Raw genomic sequence first — 17,503 nt, forward strand, 5'->3', positions numbered from 1 at the left:
ATTTCAGAGGAAGGTCTGAGAGTTCAGAGCCAGAGTTTCTGCAGGGAGCCCCTCAAAGGGCGATTGTGTGAACTGTGTGGGTAGAGCTGAAGACATTGTAGAGACCCCAGGAAGTTAGAGATGCCAGGAATGTGGAACTTTCACTGAGGAAAGCTGCAGGGTAGTGAGCACAGCCAGCCCAGGGGAGAAGCCCTGTGGACTGCAAGTGGTAAGGTTGTAGGGGTAAGGCCACCCAAACCCTCTGGAACTCACATCTCACCACCTTATGTCCTGATGCAGACATGAAGTTGCAGGACTTAACGTTTTCCGTACTGGTTTTTGTTCTTGATTTGGTCTAATTCTTTTCTATTTTCCCTACTCATCCCTTCTGAAATGGGAATGTTTACCTGTGCTGTTGTATCTTGGGAGTTTGTAACTTGATTTTTGCATTATAAGAGTTCGTAGCTAAGTTTGCCTTGAGCCTCAGAGGAGACTTTGGATATGGACTTTTGAAAAATGTTAAAGATGTTGAAACTTTAACTTGATTGGTGTGAGGCATGTCTATCAGGTTAGTAAACACACTTTGGGGTGTGTCTGGGTGGGTCATGAAGGCATCACCTTGGGGACTATATAGCTGGTCCCAGTCCCCTTCCTCTCCAAATTTTCCCTTGCCTCTCAGATGTCCTAAGTTGAGCCGCTTTCCTCCACTGTACCTTTCCAGCATGATGTTTCTACCTTAGAGTGAGCCAACCATGGACTTAAACCTTTGCAACCATGAGCCAAAATAAACCTCTCCTCCTTTAAGTTGGTAACAGGCTGTTGGTCACAGGAACAGGAAGATAACTAATACAGAGACCTGGACAAAATCTAATAATAGAGCCAGAGCTCAGTTCAGATATCTTGTTGGCTCCAGGTTCATCAGCAGTCCCTGCTCACCTACTCCCGTGAGGCTGGGCCCAGAAAGCACAAGATTATATGTGTCCTGGCCATGCCCACCAGTTCCAGAGAGACAAGATATGGTTTCCAGAGGAAAGTCCATATCCATAGACCAAAGCTAAAACCATGTAAGAGCCTGGGTGTGGGGACTGGGAAAGTAGAGAGAAAGACTTCTCAAGCCATCCTTGACTCTCATCACCAAGGTCAAGAAGTCTAAAAACAGGAAAGCTGTGGCTCCCAGTAATCCATCAGCTCACCAGGCCCAGCAAACACCTTGCACCTGTCTCCAGCTCCAGAAATGCTCATTAGCGTACAAATTAAATACCAAAGTGCTAAGGGGACACTGAGTGAGGAATTGAGCTATGTTAGCTAAGACCCAAGCCAGAAAAGTCCTTGGCAGGGTAGAGTTTTAGCCAACTTTGACAGGAAGCACAGAATATGAACTTGGCATAGAAGGGACACCATGAAGTGTAGCTTCTCTGGAGGCAATCATGCACGAGGATGATCAGGCCTGTAAGAGATGTATTCCCAACATTTTGAATCTGTCTGGGATGCATAAAACACATCTCCCAAAAAGTAAAACTTAAGCATCCACAACACTCAGGTTCTCCTCCGCCCACTTCCCCCATCAAGTACTGGATGAGGCACCACTACATTTGCTTACCCCTGATTCCAACTGTGCAACCAGAACTGAGTTCTTAGGGGAAATGCACCTCAAGTCCTACAGTCTAAAGCTACCTGCTTCCCAGGCCCCCTGCAGAAAGCTGAGCAAGACAGGCCTCTGAGACCCACTCTGTGCCTCTGTCTTCTCCAGGATTTTCCCAGAGGTTCTGATTTGGGGAACGAAAGACAATTACCTATGAAAGTAAGGTCCTTTATGAGTCCTTCTACCTATCCATAGCTCAAGCTGAAGTTGGGTCCTGATCCTGGGGTCTGCCTGTGAGAAGTAAGAAGCATAGTTAGAGAACCCGGGAGGGATTTCAGGGTCAACGGGAACCCTAGGAAGTCAGTAACAGCAGTGAGGGAAGCTCCTCTGTTAAGAAATGTGTCATGGTGAGGAGCAGGGTCCCAGCAGCATTTGAGGAGGACTATTGGAGGGCCTGAGAAACCAGGGCTGAAAGAGAGTGGTGGCCAGCAGCTGCAGCATCCAGTGCACTGTGCAAGAACAGGACTCTGGACACTGCAGGCTTTGGGGAGTGGTCTCACCCCAGGCACAAGGGAGGACAGCATGGCAGTCACCCAGACCTCCCAGCATTGTGCAGCTCTGCCCTCAGCTACTCACAGAAGATTTTACTGGTAGCTTGACCATGCCCTCCTCCCAAAAGGAAAAGGGAAAGTGTCTCCCTGCATCTTGACCTGGGGTGACCCCAGGTGTTGCCATATGTGCCATTATAGCCTTGCATGGCCAAGAGACTTTTTTCCCTAAGAAAGTGGTCCATGTACCACTCAAGTACATGCTGGGGGTGCGGGGAGAAGACCAGGCAGGGCACTGGAACCTCCTCATGTGGACTCACTCTGCAGTGCTTAAAACTTGTAATCTGCTAGGGTCCAAAACCAGGGTTCACTTTAAAGACAAGAGTACAGCCAAGTGTGGTGGCACATGCCTATAATCCCAGCACTTGGAAGGCTGTGGTAAGAAGATCACCTCAAGTTTGAGGCCAGTCTGGGCTACATAGTGAGTTCAAGATCAACCTGGACTACACAGCAAGACCCTGTCTCTAAAAACTGAAAAGAGAGAGAGAGAGAGAGAGAGAGAGAGAGAGAGAGAGGGAGGAGCAACACAAGGTGATAGTGCACACCCGGAATCCCAGCACTCTGAGAGTAAGGTTTGGGCCCAATCAGGACAATGTAGTGGCTAAGCAAGACCCTGTCTCAAAATGTAAAATTCAAAAGGACTGGGAATACAGCAAAGGCTCTAGGTTCAATCCACATGGGGAGGAGGGCAGAGAGAGAGACAAAGACAGACAGACAGACAGAGCTGGCACATCTTATATATGTGCATGTGAGTCTCCTATAAGACCCAAATCTTTTACAATTACTCTTCAGTTGTGTTCTCTCAGCAGCTCCAGAAATGGATGAGATCGAGGGACAGGTGCTGCCCTTACTATTTTCACTTCACAATTCAGAAATGGAGGCCCAGAGAGTTTAAGCAACATGCCCCAGGTCACACGGTTGGTCATAGAGATGTGACTTACCAGGACTCAAACTCTGCCAGCCCGTCTCCAAAGCCTACCCTTCAACTTCTACTCTAAATTTCAAAATTGGGCTCCTAGAAAGCATTTTGTCACATTGAAGGGTGGTTTTGCTGTGGGTACAGCTCTGTGCATCTCCAGGACAGTGAACACTCTGTGGCCTTGGGAGTGCAGGGCCCAAGGCCTGCTGTGACTCGTAGTACCCCAGGATGAGAAGCATGCTTCAGGTTAAGATAGCGTGAACAAAGGGTAGGACAAGAGAGCCCACAGATCTAGGTAAGAAAGTCCACGGAGCTCTAAAGGATTGCAGATGAAAGGGAAAACAGAATGAAAATCAGTGGACACACAGATTGGGCCTGGGTGGCCCTGGGGATGATGTGTGGGAGCCTAGTTACCCCAGCTACCTCCTCCTGCTTGGGCTGGGGTGAGTAAAGGAAACTTGGGAGGCTAAAGAGCATGGTACTCCACAGTGCTATCCTGAAGCAAACCCATTTCCCTCCATAAAACACCTAAGCCCTCTGCTCTGCTCCATTCCAGAGCGATGGGGCGAGAGAGCCTGGCCCTGGGCTGTGTCCTGGCTGCCATCTTGGCTTTGCAAATGGTGACCACAGAGCACCCGCCACAGACACTGCCCAGCAGGGCCCAGCTCTTTGCGGACCTGAGTGCCCAGGAGGTAAAGGCAGTGCACAGCTTCCTCCAGTCCCACCGGGAGCTGCGACTGCAGCCCTCAAAGACAGCCACCATGGCCAAGAACTCAGTGTTTCTCATTGAGATGTTGCTGCCCAAGAAGAAGCATGTGCTGAGATATCTGGACACAGGAAGGAGGCCTCCTGTGCGGGAAGCCCGGGCCATCATCTTCTTTGGGGCCCAGGAGAACCCCAACATCACCGAGTTTGCTGTGGGGCCCCTGCCACAGCCCTCCTACATGCGAACGCTGAAGCACCAGCTCTCCTGGGCTTCCAGGCCCATGACCTCAGTGGAATACACCTTCCTCTTCAACACCCTGAAAGAGACCACCAAGCCCCTGCATCAGTTTTTCCTGGACACCACGGGCTTCTCATTTCAAGACTGTGGCAACCGGTGCCTGACCTTCACCGACGTGAGCCCTAGGGGGTTGGCCTCTGGCCAGCGCCGCAGCTGGATTATTGTACAGCGCCGTGTAGAAGGCCATTTCTTGCACCCCACTGGGCTGGAGCTCCTGGTGGACCACGGAAGCATGGATGTCCAGTGCTGGACAGTGGAGCAGGTCTGGTACAATGGGAAGTTCTACCGGAGCCCGGAAGAGCTGGCTCGGAAGTATGCAGATGGAGAGGTGGACGCTGTGACCCTCGAGGGACCACTGCCCAAGGGCCAGGGAACAGAGAGCCCAGAGGATCCGCCCTTGTTTTCCTCCTACAAGCCCCGTGGGGACTTCTCCACGCCCAGCCACATAGCTGGCCCCCGCCTTGTCCAGCCCCATGGCCCTCGCTACAGGCTGGAGGGAAACTCCGTGCTCTACGGGGGCTGGAGCTTCGCCTTCCGTCTGCGCTCCTCCTCTGGGCTGCAGGTCCTGAACGTGCACTTTCAGGGTGAGCGCATCGCTTATGAGGTCAGCGTGCAAGAAGCTGTGGCACTGTACGGAGGACACACGCCTGCGGGCATGCAGACCAAGTACCTCGATGTGGGCTGGGGCTTGGGCAGTGTCTCTCATGAGTTAGCTCCTGGCATTGACTGCCCAGAGACGGCCACCTTCCTAGACACCTTCCACTACTACGACGCTGATGACCCTGTCCTCTACCTCCGAGCCCTCTGCCTCTTCGAGATGCCCACTGGTGTGCCCCTTCGGCGGCACTTTGACCCCAACTTTAGCGGTGGCTTCAACTTCTATGCAGGGCTGAAGGGTCACGTGCTAGTGCTACGGACAACCTCGACTGTCTACAATTACGATTACATTTGGGACTTCATCTTCCATCCAAACGGGGTGATGGAAGCCAAGATGCATGCCACAGGCTACGTCCACGCCACCTTCTATACCCCCGAGGGGCAGCGCTACGGCACCCGCCTGCAGACCCATCTGCTCGGGAACATGCACACCCACCTGGTGCATTACCGAGTTGACATGGATGTGGCAGGTAGGACTCAGAACCAGGCCTCCAGGTCACACATCTGCACCCAACCGGTAACTTACACTTCAGTGACTCCAGCTGCTTCTCACCTGACCTGGGGCAAGGGAGGAAGCTCAGTCCCTAGAAAAATGATAAGGCACTGAAACTCCCTGACATAAAATCAGTAGTTTCATATAAAACTAGAGATTTGGGTCCCCCTGAATAGCCCCCACACTGCACCCCAGTGCCACAGTGTGGATCTGTCCTCACCCTGCAGCTAAGCTGAATAGAAAGATGTGCATGAGCTAGGTGAGGAGATCCCTGCCTAAGCACCTTGAGCTGAGTACAGTGACACCTGAGGACGCTCGGTGTTTCTCTTGATGAACGATGTCATCGTAGAAGCATGGCATGGGTGTCATGCCTGACATCACATCCCGTAACAAAACAAGGCCACTGTGAGCAGACGGGCGGCTTCCACCTGCTGACTCAGAGTGAGCCAGCTGCTGGCTCTCATGCCCTGAGCTGCCCTGTTCTGGGGCTGCAACTACAGCAGTGGTTTAGCACAGCTCATGAGAGACCGGCTAGTGTCACGCTGGGATTGCTGCCTTTGCCGTGACCAACCCATGAGTGATCTTCCAGTTCCTCTGATTTTTATAATCCCCTCTCTCCACCCACAAAGCTAGCCCAGGATGTGTGCCCAACACCCTCTTCTTCCTGGTGGCTTCTGCTGTTGGATGGAGGTCCCAGGGCAGAAGAGGGAGGTTTCCCTTCCAAATACTTGAATCTCATTCTCCTTTCCTCTGTATGAGGTATGGTTGAAATACAGGGTCCGTGTTAATGTTTTTAAAAAATTGTTACAGAAAAAGACACACTGCCACGAACCCTCCTCACTTTGAACACACTCACCCCATCGCTCTTGCCACTTTCTGAAGCCGCTCTGGAAGTCCTCTTTCGTGAGTGTCTTTAGTTGTGTTCTCCTGGATGACTTGATGTCCTGAATCAGCTCAACCCATTTCCCTTCCATGGTCGTTTGAACTTTGGGGAAGAGCCAGAAGGCACATGGTGCCACGTCTAGTGAGTAAGGCAGAAGAGGACACAATGTGATGTTCTAAGAGCCTGTCTTCCCATAGGGTGACACTGGGAAGCCGCATTCACCAAATTTTTTCTCATGCCTCAGAAAGACACACGGGAAAGTGGGCTTCTAAAACTGCTTCAGAAAGTGGCAAGAAAGTCAGCATAAGTGTGTTCAAAGAGAGGGCAAGCGTTCTGAGCGGCACTCATGGCAATATGTCTTTTATTGTCCAAACTTTTTTAATTCAGATTTTCCCTATATATTTGGATCACACTGTGTGTACCTCCAGGCACCAAAAACAGCTTCCAGACACTTCAGATGAAGTTAGAAAACATCACCAACCCCTGGAGCCCAAGACATCACCTGGTCCAGCCAACTCTCAAGCAGACTCGGTACTCCCAGGAGCACCAGGCAGCCTTCCGCTTCGGGCAGCCTCTGCCCAAGTACTTGCTCTTCACCAGCCGTGAGAAGAATCCCTGGGGCCACGAGCGCAGCTACCGCCTGCAGATCCACTCCATGGCTGAGCAAGTGCTGCCCGTGGGCTTGCCAGAGGAGCAGGCTGTCACCTGGGCCAGGTGAGGGGACTCAGGGGACGGGTGAGATCCAGCTGCCTCCTCGGTGTCCTGTGTGTCTGTCTGTGCTTCCATCGCAAGGCTCTGTGTCTGTGTGTGAGTCTAGGTGAGCGTCTCCCAGCCCTCCACTGGCGGTGGGAGGTCTTCCCTCCATGCTGGGGAACAGCAGCGTCCTCATGTCTGACTCTGCGGATGCTCGCTGGGAGGGGCTGGGCAGCCACTTCCGCACCCAAAGCTACCTGGCTTCCCCTCGCCCGTAGGTACCCCTTGGCAGTGACCAAGTACCGGGAGTCAGAGCTGTGCAGCAGCAGCATCTACAACCAGAACGACCCCTGGGACCCCCCTGTGGTCTTCCAGAAGTTTCTTCGAAACAATGAGGGCATTGAGAACGAGGTATCAGCCCACTCCCCACCCTGCCTCTGGCCTAATCACCAGCAGAGTCCTATGCAGCCTCGGCCCAGGCCTGTCCCTGTCCGAGGGCTCGCTAGGTGGAGGCCAAACTCAGAGATCACGACAGATCCAAACAGGGGTTTGGGAGCGCTCAGGAGGCTTCCGGAAGCTGCCTCCAGTGGTCAGTACTCAGCCCGCCCTCTCTCCTGCAGGACTTGGTGGCCTGGGTGACAGTGGGCTTCTTGCACATCCCCCACTCAGAGGACATCCCCAACACATCCACGCCTGGAAACTCCGTGGGCTTCTTGCTCCGGCCCTTCAACTTCTTCACAGAGGACCCATCCCTGGCGTCCAGAGACACTGTGATTGTGTGGCCCCGGGACAAGGGTCCCAACTACATCCAGCACTGGATCCCCAAGGACACGGACTGCTTGAGGCCTCCGCCTTTCAGCTACAATGGCACCTACAGGCCAGTGTGAGGAGCCCGGCCCCAGCTCCTGCCTGATGCCCAGGAGCCCCAGAGGGCAGGCAATAAACCGTCAGCACCCGGCCTGTGTGCTGTCCTTGGGGGATGGCAGGGTGGGCATGGCCACAAGCACACACATGCAAGCACACGCGGCTGGGGGTGCTATTCACATTCGTGTGCTGCACCTCCCAAAAGACCTCCGTGACCAGGGCTGGGACCCACGGAGCCAGGAAGGAAGTGGGTTACGCTGATCTAGGGCAGCTACATGCAATGGTTCGTAAAAGATTTCCCACCCTCCTCTCCTCCAGGGTGCCACTCAGGCTGCCTTGAAGGCGGAGTGCCATCTCGCACTCCATGTCCGTGTTTCTCCTCGCCGTCTGCTTGGGTGACATTCATGGCACCTGGGGGGACCTGCTGAGTGCCTGAGAGCCCAGGACAGACAGATCCCGAATTACACGCCTCTTCCTATCCTCCCCTCAGCTGCGCTGTTGAATCCTCATCACTTGCCCCATTCCCTTGGCTACCACAGTCCCTCAATGATATCCACCCCAAGGAGATGGCAAGAGGACCCGAGCCTCCCCTCCCCCGAGAAAGCAGCCCCAAGAACCCCAGGGACCCCACAAATTCTCCTGCAGGCCGCTATTTCTAGCCTCCTTCCCTGCAGCTCCAGCTTCTACAGTCTAGCATTGCTGCCATCCTTCTGGTAAGCAAACCCAATGATGCACCTGGCCAGGGATACACAGGCCTGGAAGACAAAGTCCTGTCCTCAAGATACCCACAGTCCCATGGGAGACAGGCCTGAGGAAGGCCATCAGACAGAGCCGGACATCCTCAGTCACGTTCTGAGTTTCTGGTGTATTTTTACGTATAAAAACTGGCAGCAATCTGGTCTGACCCTAGAACCGCCAGTGGCCCCACTTGATTAGATAGTGCGGCCCCTGTGAACCTGCTCAACAGCTGTTCGTTGTGTGGCCCCCATGTTCTCAAGTACCCAGCACTGCAGACCCCGAGGCCAGCTCCATCTGGGCAAGTGAATCCTTGCTGATCTCCGCGAGCACTTGGGAGGGGAACGGTGTCCTGCACAGCCCTCCTTAGGCAAGAGAACCGAAAGCAGCCGGTGTTCCTGGCCAAGTCCCTAGCCACAACCCAAGAGTGGGAGTCCCCAGAAATCAGGCCCCCCAGACTCCTCAGTGCCAGCCTGGCTGACCCTCTGCCAACCTGGATGGCTTCAAGAAATCAAGCTGGATAGCATGGCCCGAGCAGCTGCCCAGGGAGCCATCGTTGAGAATGACTCCCAGCTCTTCCCGGGCCAGAGGTGGCATAAACAGGGCACAGTCTTCATTAGCTGCAGGATCACATAAGGGTGGGGACAAACAAGAAACCCCAGCGTTCTGAGCTATTTCATCAAGACTGGGCTTGGGGGCCTTAGCTCAAACCTCCAGGGACCCAAGGGGCCAAGCCCTCCATCCCATAGCCTTCCTTCTGCCTTTGGGTAACACTAAAGCTTTCTTCTCGGTTAGGTTTCCTAACAAAGGGTCGCCTTCATGTACAAGCAGAGCTCACTGACATCCAAGCCTGTGCTCGTCCTGGGCAGCACAGCCAGGGACTCCTGCCCACCAGAACCAGCGGCATGTCTCGTGTGCACCAAAGGAAATGCAGCCCTTCGGCCCAAACTATTAAGAATTCCGGGACAGTGACAGCAGAGCACTAATGCCATGCTAGGCTCCAGGCCCACACGCTGGTCCTGCTGTCTGTCATCAGCGTCCACTGTTACCGCAGCGACGTCTCAGGACCCCAGGCTGTTTCCCACGCTGTGCTTAATCGTAATGCATCAGGGCAGCATGTAATCATCTCATCAAAGCATCGTATGCCTCGCAAAAGGAAATAAGTGTTTATTAAACTGATATGACAGTTGTGGCAAATATATTTCATTTTAACCAACGTCAATGTCACCAGTTTAACTAAATTTAGCTTATGCCATGCAGAGCAATTACCCATTAACCCTAACTTACCTTGACAGTAAGCTTTTCGACTGAAAAGACACGGCTAAATATACCGCCCAACTACTATAGGCTCCTCAAGGATGAACCGTAAGTGCCTGGCTAGCTAGGAGCCACTTCTCAGAGCACCTCTGTCAATTGTCTGATTAATGCGTCTCCATTTGCGGTGCGTCTCCCAGTGGGGGGAAGATGTTTGTATTTGGAGCCACACGCAGAGTAACTGACTTGGTTTTTTGAACTGCATGGATTCCCTGTCCTGGGGCCACTTCAAGTCCCACATCCCATGGTGTAGAATTGCTTTCTTTCCCCCTAAAACATTCTTCCACAATTGAGATCTTATTGGTTATACTGAGGCTCACTACAGACATTTCACTTTGTGTGTCTTTTTCAAACACTTATCCCAGTCACTGTCCAGCCTCAAATTTAGAGGCAAGTTTTCCTTTAGAGGATGATCGAGCACCAATATTTTCTTTCTTTCTTTCTTTCTTTCTTTCTTTCTTTCTTTCTTTCTTTCTTTCTTTCTTTTTTTACCAGGTACCAGGTACCAGGAATCAACTGGTACCAGGAATCGAACTCACAACCTTGAGCTTGCCAGGCAGGCACTGTGCCACTGAGCTAAATCCCCAGCTCCCCACACCTTTTTTTTTGAGACAGGATCTCACTATGCAGTTCAGGCTGGCCTTGAGCTCACTCTGTAGCCAACTTGCAATGATCCTCCTGCCTCAGCCCCCCAAGTGCTGGGATTACAAGTGTGTGCCACCTTGCCTGGCTAGAACCAATGTTTTCAAAGACCACTAAAGTCCTACCAATTCATAATTCCATATCATACATGCTAGACACTCAAATTTTTTATCTTTCATGGCATATTCACAAATAGGAAAACTGAACCACCATGACCAAAGGTGTTACAGAGTACCCACAAGTCTGACAGGAAAGTTTTCTTTAGGAAACAGTTCCACTAAAAACAGCATGGGAATAGAAGTAACTGAAGATATTCAAGAAGTAGTAAATACATGACTCTAAATTAGTATGACCTTTTAGTATGGTTTGTATTGTAGGATAGAAAACTAACCCCCTAGCTGACACTCAAGACAGTCAAAGCCTCCCATAGCTCAATATCCCACTATTTTCTATTTGAACCAGAAGATAAGCAGCAAATGATTTCACCTGTTGTTGTTTTTTTTTAAAAAAAAGGTATTTACATTTTAAAAATGCAATGAAATGGGTTTCCTTCCTTTTTTAAGACAGGGTTTCACTATGCAGTTCAGGCTGGCCTCAAATTCACCTTGTAACCCAAGCTGGCCTCAAACTCAGAGATCCTCCTGTGTCAGCCTCCAGAAAACAGATGAAAAAGCTTGATATTTTACAGTACAACTGCCCTTGGTCATCCTTGATTTCCGCTGACTGTATGTTGAGTTCCTGCTTGGCTGTCATCTCAATTGCATCTATAAATGTTCTATCAACCATGTCCACACCTCTCCGTGTTCAGGGGCAAGACAAGACATCTGCTCTGACTGTACTCAAGGTTCTATCCAGGATAATTAGACAAGAAAATAAATTCTTAACCACTAAACAGTTTACCCCGGGCATCATTCAGGCAGCACATTTATGTACTGACATCTCCTGGGCATCATTTGGGCAGGTGTTACCAGCTGATTCTTGCATTGAATAAATTTGATAAAATTGTTTTTATATTTCCTGTTATATTGTCTTATAAAAATTAAAGAAAACATGCAATTTGGGTCATTCTATATTTAAATAATTGGGCTGGTAAGTGGTTCAATATCTAGAAAGAAATAAAACTATCTCTAATTGCAGACGACATGATCTTGCACGTAGAACATCCTGGTTGATCCACTGAAAAGCTACTAGAACAAACAAGTTCAGCAAGGTTGCAAGATACAAGATCAATATACAAAAGTCAATTGTAGGGCAAGCAGAGCAGGGGGAAGAGGACGCAAGGTGAGTTGCATGCATGCAGGGTCACTCTCCCTGCAGCTCCCTGCACTCCCGGGCCCACAAAGCTGTGTTTCTGCCATCCAACAATGGGCCTGATGAACAATGGGCCTCCCATGTGGTGTGCTGGGGGTCTGCTGCTCCTGGGGGTACTGCAGGTGATGGCAATTGCAAGGGCAGGGGGGCAGAGCTGCCCCCCTGGGATCCCCCAGGGATCTCCAGAGACTGCACAATTCCAGTAGTAAACTAACAGAGACTGTGTCTTCCAATAATACAAGCAAATTCAACATTAGCAGCAGCACAGTAAAACCATTAACAACTATGGTTTTCTTGGTCTCAATCAACATGACAGCTGTCACCATGAAATCCGCAGCAACTTCAAAAATGGCAGCATCAGGAGTCTCAACCAGTACAACTCCCACCACCTCAAAGTCTACACCTAAAGCAACGAGTCTGTCACAGAACATATCCCAGATATCAACACTCATGATGACCACAGCCCACAATAATTTGGTGACATTGCTAACAGCCATTCATTCTAAAGAAAATAGAAGATCAAAATTCGATCCTGGCAACTTTGTTGGTGGTATTGTACTGACACTGGGAGTCTTATCTATTCCTTATATTGGATGCAGAATGGGTTAGGGTTAGGGTTAGGGTTAGGGTTAGGGTTAGGGTTAGGGTTAGGGTTAGGGTTAGGGTTAGGGCAGTTGGTACAGAACCATCGATGAACATGAAGCCATCATTTAAGGATATCCAAGAACCAAGCAAAGAAGAAAGATTGATGCAGCTCTATAATTTTGGTTTATTAGTTTAAAACCATATTCTGTCCTTAAAATAGTGTAAATGGGCCAGTTAAATGATCAATGATGTATTACATAAGTGTGTGAAGACTGCTTATCATTACTTAAGGTAAAAATGCCTTAGTTTAAACATTTAAATGAACAACTGGACCTTACAAATAATCTATGCAATGGTTATATTCACATTTAGCAAGTACATCAGAGTCACACAAGTCCTGTCTCATGTTTTCTGTGGCATTGGTCACACAGGACCAGTCACTGAAACCCCACTGCACAGCGGGAGGCCATCTGGGTTTACAGTCAAGGAGCTCAGTGTAGCACTCAGGGTTCTGAGTCTTTGCTGCTCACACAAAGATCTTCAGTGCTTTTCAGAGCTGGACCTAACCTAAGTACCAGTGCCAGAAGTGGAAATTACACAACTAGCCAGGCGTGCTAGCACACGCCTGTAATCCCAGAACTTGGGAGGCTGAGGCAGGAGGATCATTGCGAGTTCGAGACCAGCCTGGGCTACAAAGTGAAGTCCCGGTCAGCCTGAACTGCATAACAAGACCCTGTCTCAAAAAAGAAAAAAAAAGAAAATTACACAACTGAGTGAACCAGATTGGAAGCGTAATCTCAGAAAGTTTCAACACTTTATATTTTAAAGTATGGTATTTGGTCTAGAAACAGAATCTTCAAAATAAAACCCCAAGCAATACCTGTGCTTTGCTGTATTAAGAGACCAGTGGAGCATTAGAAAAGCTTGTATTTGTATTAATAACTTCTTTTAAGATTTCAATGTTAGTTGATACGCTTTTCTTTTTCTATATCACTTAGGCAGACTACAATGTTAAAAAAGAATTTTGTTATGAAAGGATCATTTCTATTTGCTGCGTACTATGGACAGCTGATGTGACAAGCATGGGTGACATTCTTTTCTAAAATATGGATATGATTAAGTTTATACAGCACATGCAGTATGGAGGAAATTATATGAAGCTTACATGGTTATCTTAGTTTGAAAACAAATATGGGCTGGTGGATAAGTTGTGTGCTACTAACTTGGCCTTAACTGGTCTTGCAACTGCTTTCATTTCTTTGTGAAACACAGTGAAAACAGACTTTATAGTGATGAGGGCTTTTACCTTCTTTGTCTCTTGCATGCTTGGTATTTTAGTATCAGCCTGAAGTTTTTCTTGAATATTTGCTTCTTTAGCACTTTGCAGCTAGAAAACCACTTTTAAATTACCATTCTTATTGCCTTGAAAATTCCCTCTCTTTTGGGGTTAAAAATAATGTAGTTATGTCTTTTCTCTGTATATGAGTAGTTTAATTTGTTATTTTCAAATACTAGTACTTTTAATACAAGTGTTTTTTTTTAATCTACAGAAATGGTAATGCAAAACTATATTACTTTGGACTATATTTCCTGAACATAATTTGTCTTCCTAATTATGCTTATGTAAGCAAGTACCCAATTTCCTTTGTATTCCTTGAGAATGTATTTACTTGAAGATAAAAACAATCCAGATGTATGTCTAAATATCATGCAGAAGCCACTCTTATTTTTAAACATCCTTGGATAATCCATAAAAGGAATAATTCAAATAAAAACAAGTGCAAGTTGGCAGAATATTACAGTGGTAATTCTGTATCTTCAGAAAAAAAAAAAAGCGAATTCTTCTTCCTTTTTGTTTTTCTATTATAATGACCAGCTTTTGGTATTTCACTGCTACTGAGATCTATTTTTAAAATAAAGTTTGTTCTTCAAAAACTCAGTTATACTACCATATTCTAGCAATAAGTACTCAAAAAATGAATTTTTTCAAAATTCTGTATGTAATAACATAAAAAAGAATGAAGCACTTCAGGATAAATTTAACAAATGAAGTACAGACTTTCTTCTCTACCAGTCATTTTACATGAGTGAAAGAACTTAAAAGATAGCTAAATCAAGGAAGAAACATCCATGTTCATGTATCAGAAGACTATACTGTTATATTGAATATCGATGTACATATTCAGTACAAGAGCTCAGCTGGATTATTTGTAGAAATTTACAAGCTAAAATCCATATCAATATTCAAAGGTCCAGAATAAATCACCAAAATGATCTTGACAAAGAACAAAGCTGAAAGATTAGTGCTTCCCAATTCCGAAACTTAGTACAGAAGCAAAACATTGCGGCACCAGCCTGAGGATAGATCAATGGAATACGAACAGGAGTCCGGAAATAAACCTTCACATCTATAATTGATTAATCTGGGGCAAGGTTACCAAACAATTCAATGGAGAAAGGACAGCCTTTTCAACAACAGGGCTGGGACAGCTGGATATCCACGGAATGAAACTGGAACCCTACTTCATGTCACATATAAAGATCATCTCAAAATGGATCAGCTAAAACTCTTAGAGAAAAATGAAAGCATAAATCTTCATGGCTGCAGATTAGATAAAAGTTTCTGAAATATGACATCAAAAACCTAAGCAACAATCAAAAAAATAGATAAACTGATCTTCATGAAAATTTAAAAGGATGCTTTCGGGCAGGGCATGTAGCTCTGCAGCACAAGCACCTGCCAGGCAAGCTCAAGGTCCTGAGTTCGATTTCCGGCACCCCCACCCCCGCAAAAAAGGATGCTGTCAAGAAAATGAAAAGATAACCCTCAGAATGGGAAGGTGCTTGGAAATCATGTATCTGCTAAGCTTCTCTTATCTAGAATATATAAAGAACTCGTACAACTCAGTAGTAAAATGGTCAATACCCCAATTTAAAATATGCAAAGTATCTGAATAAACATTTCTCCAAGGATATATGTTTTTTTAAAAAGCTGTCCATGGCTGGATGTGGTGGCACATCCCTGTAATCCCAGCGCTGGGCAGGCTGGGGCAGGGATACTGCTGCGAGTTCAAGGCCAGCTCGGGCTACAAAGTACACTCAAGGCCAACCTGGACTGCACGCTAAAACCGTGTCTCAAAAAGACAAAAAAGAAGTAGTCCAATATCATTGATCATAAGGGAAAAGTACATCAAAACAACAAGGAAGTGTAACCTCACACCCTCCAACGTGGCCGTAATAAAAAAAAAAAATCACAGAATAAGCGTTATTAGAATGTGGAGAAATTCTAAAGCCTATCCATTGCTGGTGGGAATAGAAACAGCCTGACAGTTCTTTAGTACAGAAATCCTACTCCTAGGTATACACACACCCAAGAAAACTGAGAACACCTCCAAGCAAAAACTTGTACATGTTATATTCATAGCAGCAATATTCACAATACTCAAAAAGTGCAGCAAACTAAATGCTCAACAGCTGATGGCCAGATAGTGTGTAGCACATACCTATAGTGGAATATTATTCTGCAACAAAAAGAATGGAGTATGATACAAGCTATAGCATGAATGAATCTTGAAAACATTATGCTAAATGCAAGAAGACATACGAAAGACCACACAGCATATGATTCTATTCATAGTAAGTGTCTGTAGCCCACAAATCCATAGAGACAGATGGTAGATTAGTGGCTGCTATCCGGGCATGAGGATTCATATGGAGGTAAAGAAATGAATGGCTAAAAGCTATGAAGCATATGCTTTAAGAGAATAAATTGTAGAGTATGTGAATTATATCTCAATAAAGCTGCTAATCTTCAAAAGGAAGAATACTCTCAAATATTTATTGTTAAGCAATAAAGGTAGCTCACAGAATAATAAACATCCTATTATCCCATTTGTGAAAACAAAAAAATACCAATTTGTATGTGTGTTAAAGTTTTATGAATATTTGTTCATATAACGTCACTGTGATCTTGAAAAAATTCAATTATCAAAAGGTAGAGATCCTAACACATGACAAAATAAAAGTTTAGCAAAGGAATGTCAAAAGAGATATGTTATATCTATAGATAAAAAGAGGCTTAGGACTCTTATCAGCTAATTACTACTGTATGAGTTGTCTTAGAATCCTTATTTAAGCAAAGATAATCATAGTATTCATGAGAATTGCAAAATTTGAACACTGGATCAATGATGATACTAAGAAATTATTGTTACATTGCTTGGTATGATGATATTGTGGGGTTTTTTTTTTGCTTTCTTATTTTTCATAGACAGATGCTAACATATGTTCTGTTACAATGATATGATGCTTATCATTTAATTGAAAATAATCCAGTGGAATGGGTTTGGAAGAGTTTATGGAATATAGATGACTCAAGAATGGCCACAAGTAGCTGGGCATGATGGTGCACTCCTGTAATCCCAGCACTCGGGAGGCTGAGGCAGGAGGATCACTGCAAGTTCGAGGCCAGCCCGGGCTACAAAGTGAGCTCAAGGCCAGACTGAACTGCATAATGAGACCCTGTCTCAAAAAGACAAAAAAAAAAAAAGAATGGCCACAAGTTTTTGAACCTGAATAAGAGATTTAAAAGGATTAATTACAGCCTTCTCTCTACCTCCATATTCCTGGAAAGAGGTATAATACAGTTGATAAAAGAAACTATAGAAAATACAACATGTATGTGCCTAACAGTATAGTCTCAAGTACAAGAAAGAAAAATAAACCAGCAGTATTTTTTTATTTTAGCACATAACTCCCAGAAGTTGGTAGATCACATAGACAAAAACATAAGCAAAGATACAGATTATCTGAGTTATATGTCCCATAAATGTAATTTACATATAAACCTCCACACTTAGCAAACAAAAAATACATGTGTATTACAGTATACGTACAATATTCATTAAAAATTGGCCAAATGTCGGGTGTGGTGGCGCACACCTGTAATCCCAGCACTCAGGAGGCTGAGGCAGGAGGTTCACCATGAGTTGCAGGCCAACCTGGACTACACAGTGAGTCCAAGGCCAGCCTGAACTGCATAGCGAAATCCTGTCTCAAAAACAAAACAAAATTGGCCAAATAATGATTGTAAAAGAAGTTTCAAATTCTAAAGAATTGAAAACATAGCAGACTCCTTTATGAGACTGCTAATTTAAGGAAGGTCATTTAAAAGGTCCAAGTACAAAAAAAAAAAAGAAAAGAAAAGTCTGGTGAAGTGGCGCATGCCTGTAATCC

General features: G+C 46.6%; 1 protein-coding gene across 2 annotated transcripts in view; it reads left to right on the top strand.

Moving 5' to 3' along the window:
* Positions 1-7,769, top strand: part of Aoc1 (amine oxidase, copper containing 1) — a 9,781-nt gene extending 2,012 nt beyond the window's left edge. For both annotated transcript variants that reach the window (XM_005404798.1, XM_013504575.1), the window contains exons 2-5: positions 3,645-5,218; positions 6,553-6,838; positions 7,096-7,228; positions 7,438-7,769. In XM_005404798.1, coding sequence (XP_005404855.1) covers positions 3,649-5,218; positions 6,553-6,838; positions 7,096-7,228; positions 7,438-7,704 — 2,256 coding nt within the window. In that variant the 5' untranslated portion in view covers positions 3,645-3,648 and the 3' untranslated portion in view covers positions 7,705-7,769. The remainder of the gene's footprint in view (positions 1-3,644; positions 5,219-6,552; positions 6,839-7,095; positions 7,229-7,437) is intronic.
* The last annotated feature ends 9,734 nt before the right edge of the window (positions 7,770-17,503 follow it).

Source organism: Chinchilla lanigera, unplaced genomic scaffold (assembly GCF_000276665.1).
Source record: "Chinchilla lanigera isolate Chin_1 unplaced genomic scaffold, ChiLan1.0 scaffold00090, whole genome shotgun sequence".
In the NCBI taxonomy this organism is placed as follows: domain Eukaryota; kingdom Metazoa; phylum Chordata; class Mammalia; order Rodentia; family Chinchillidae; genus Chinchilla; species Chinchilla lanigera.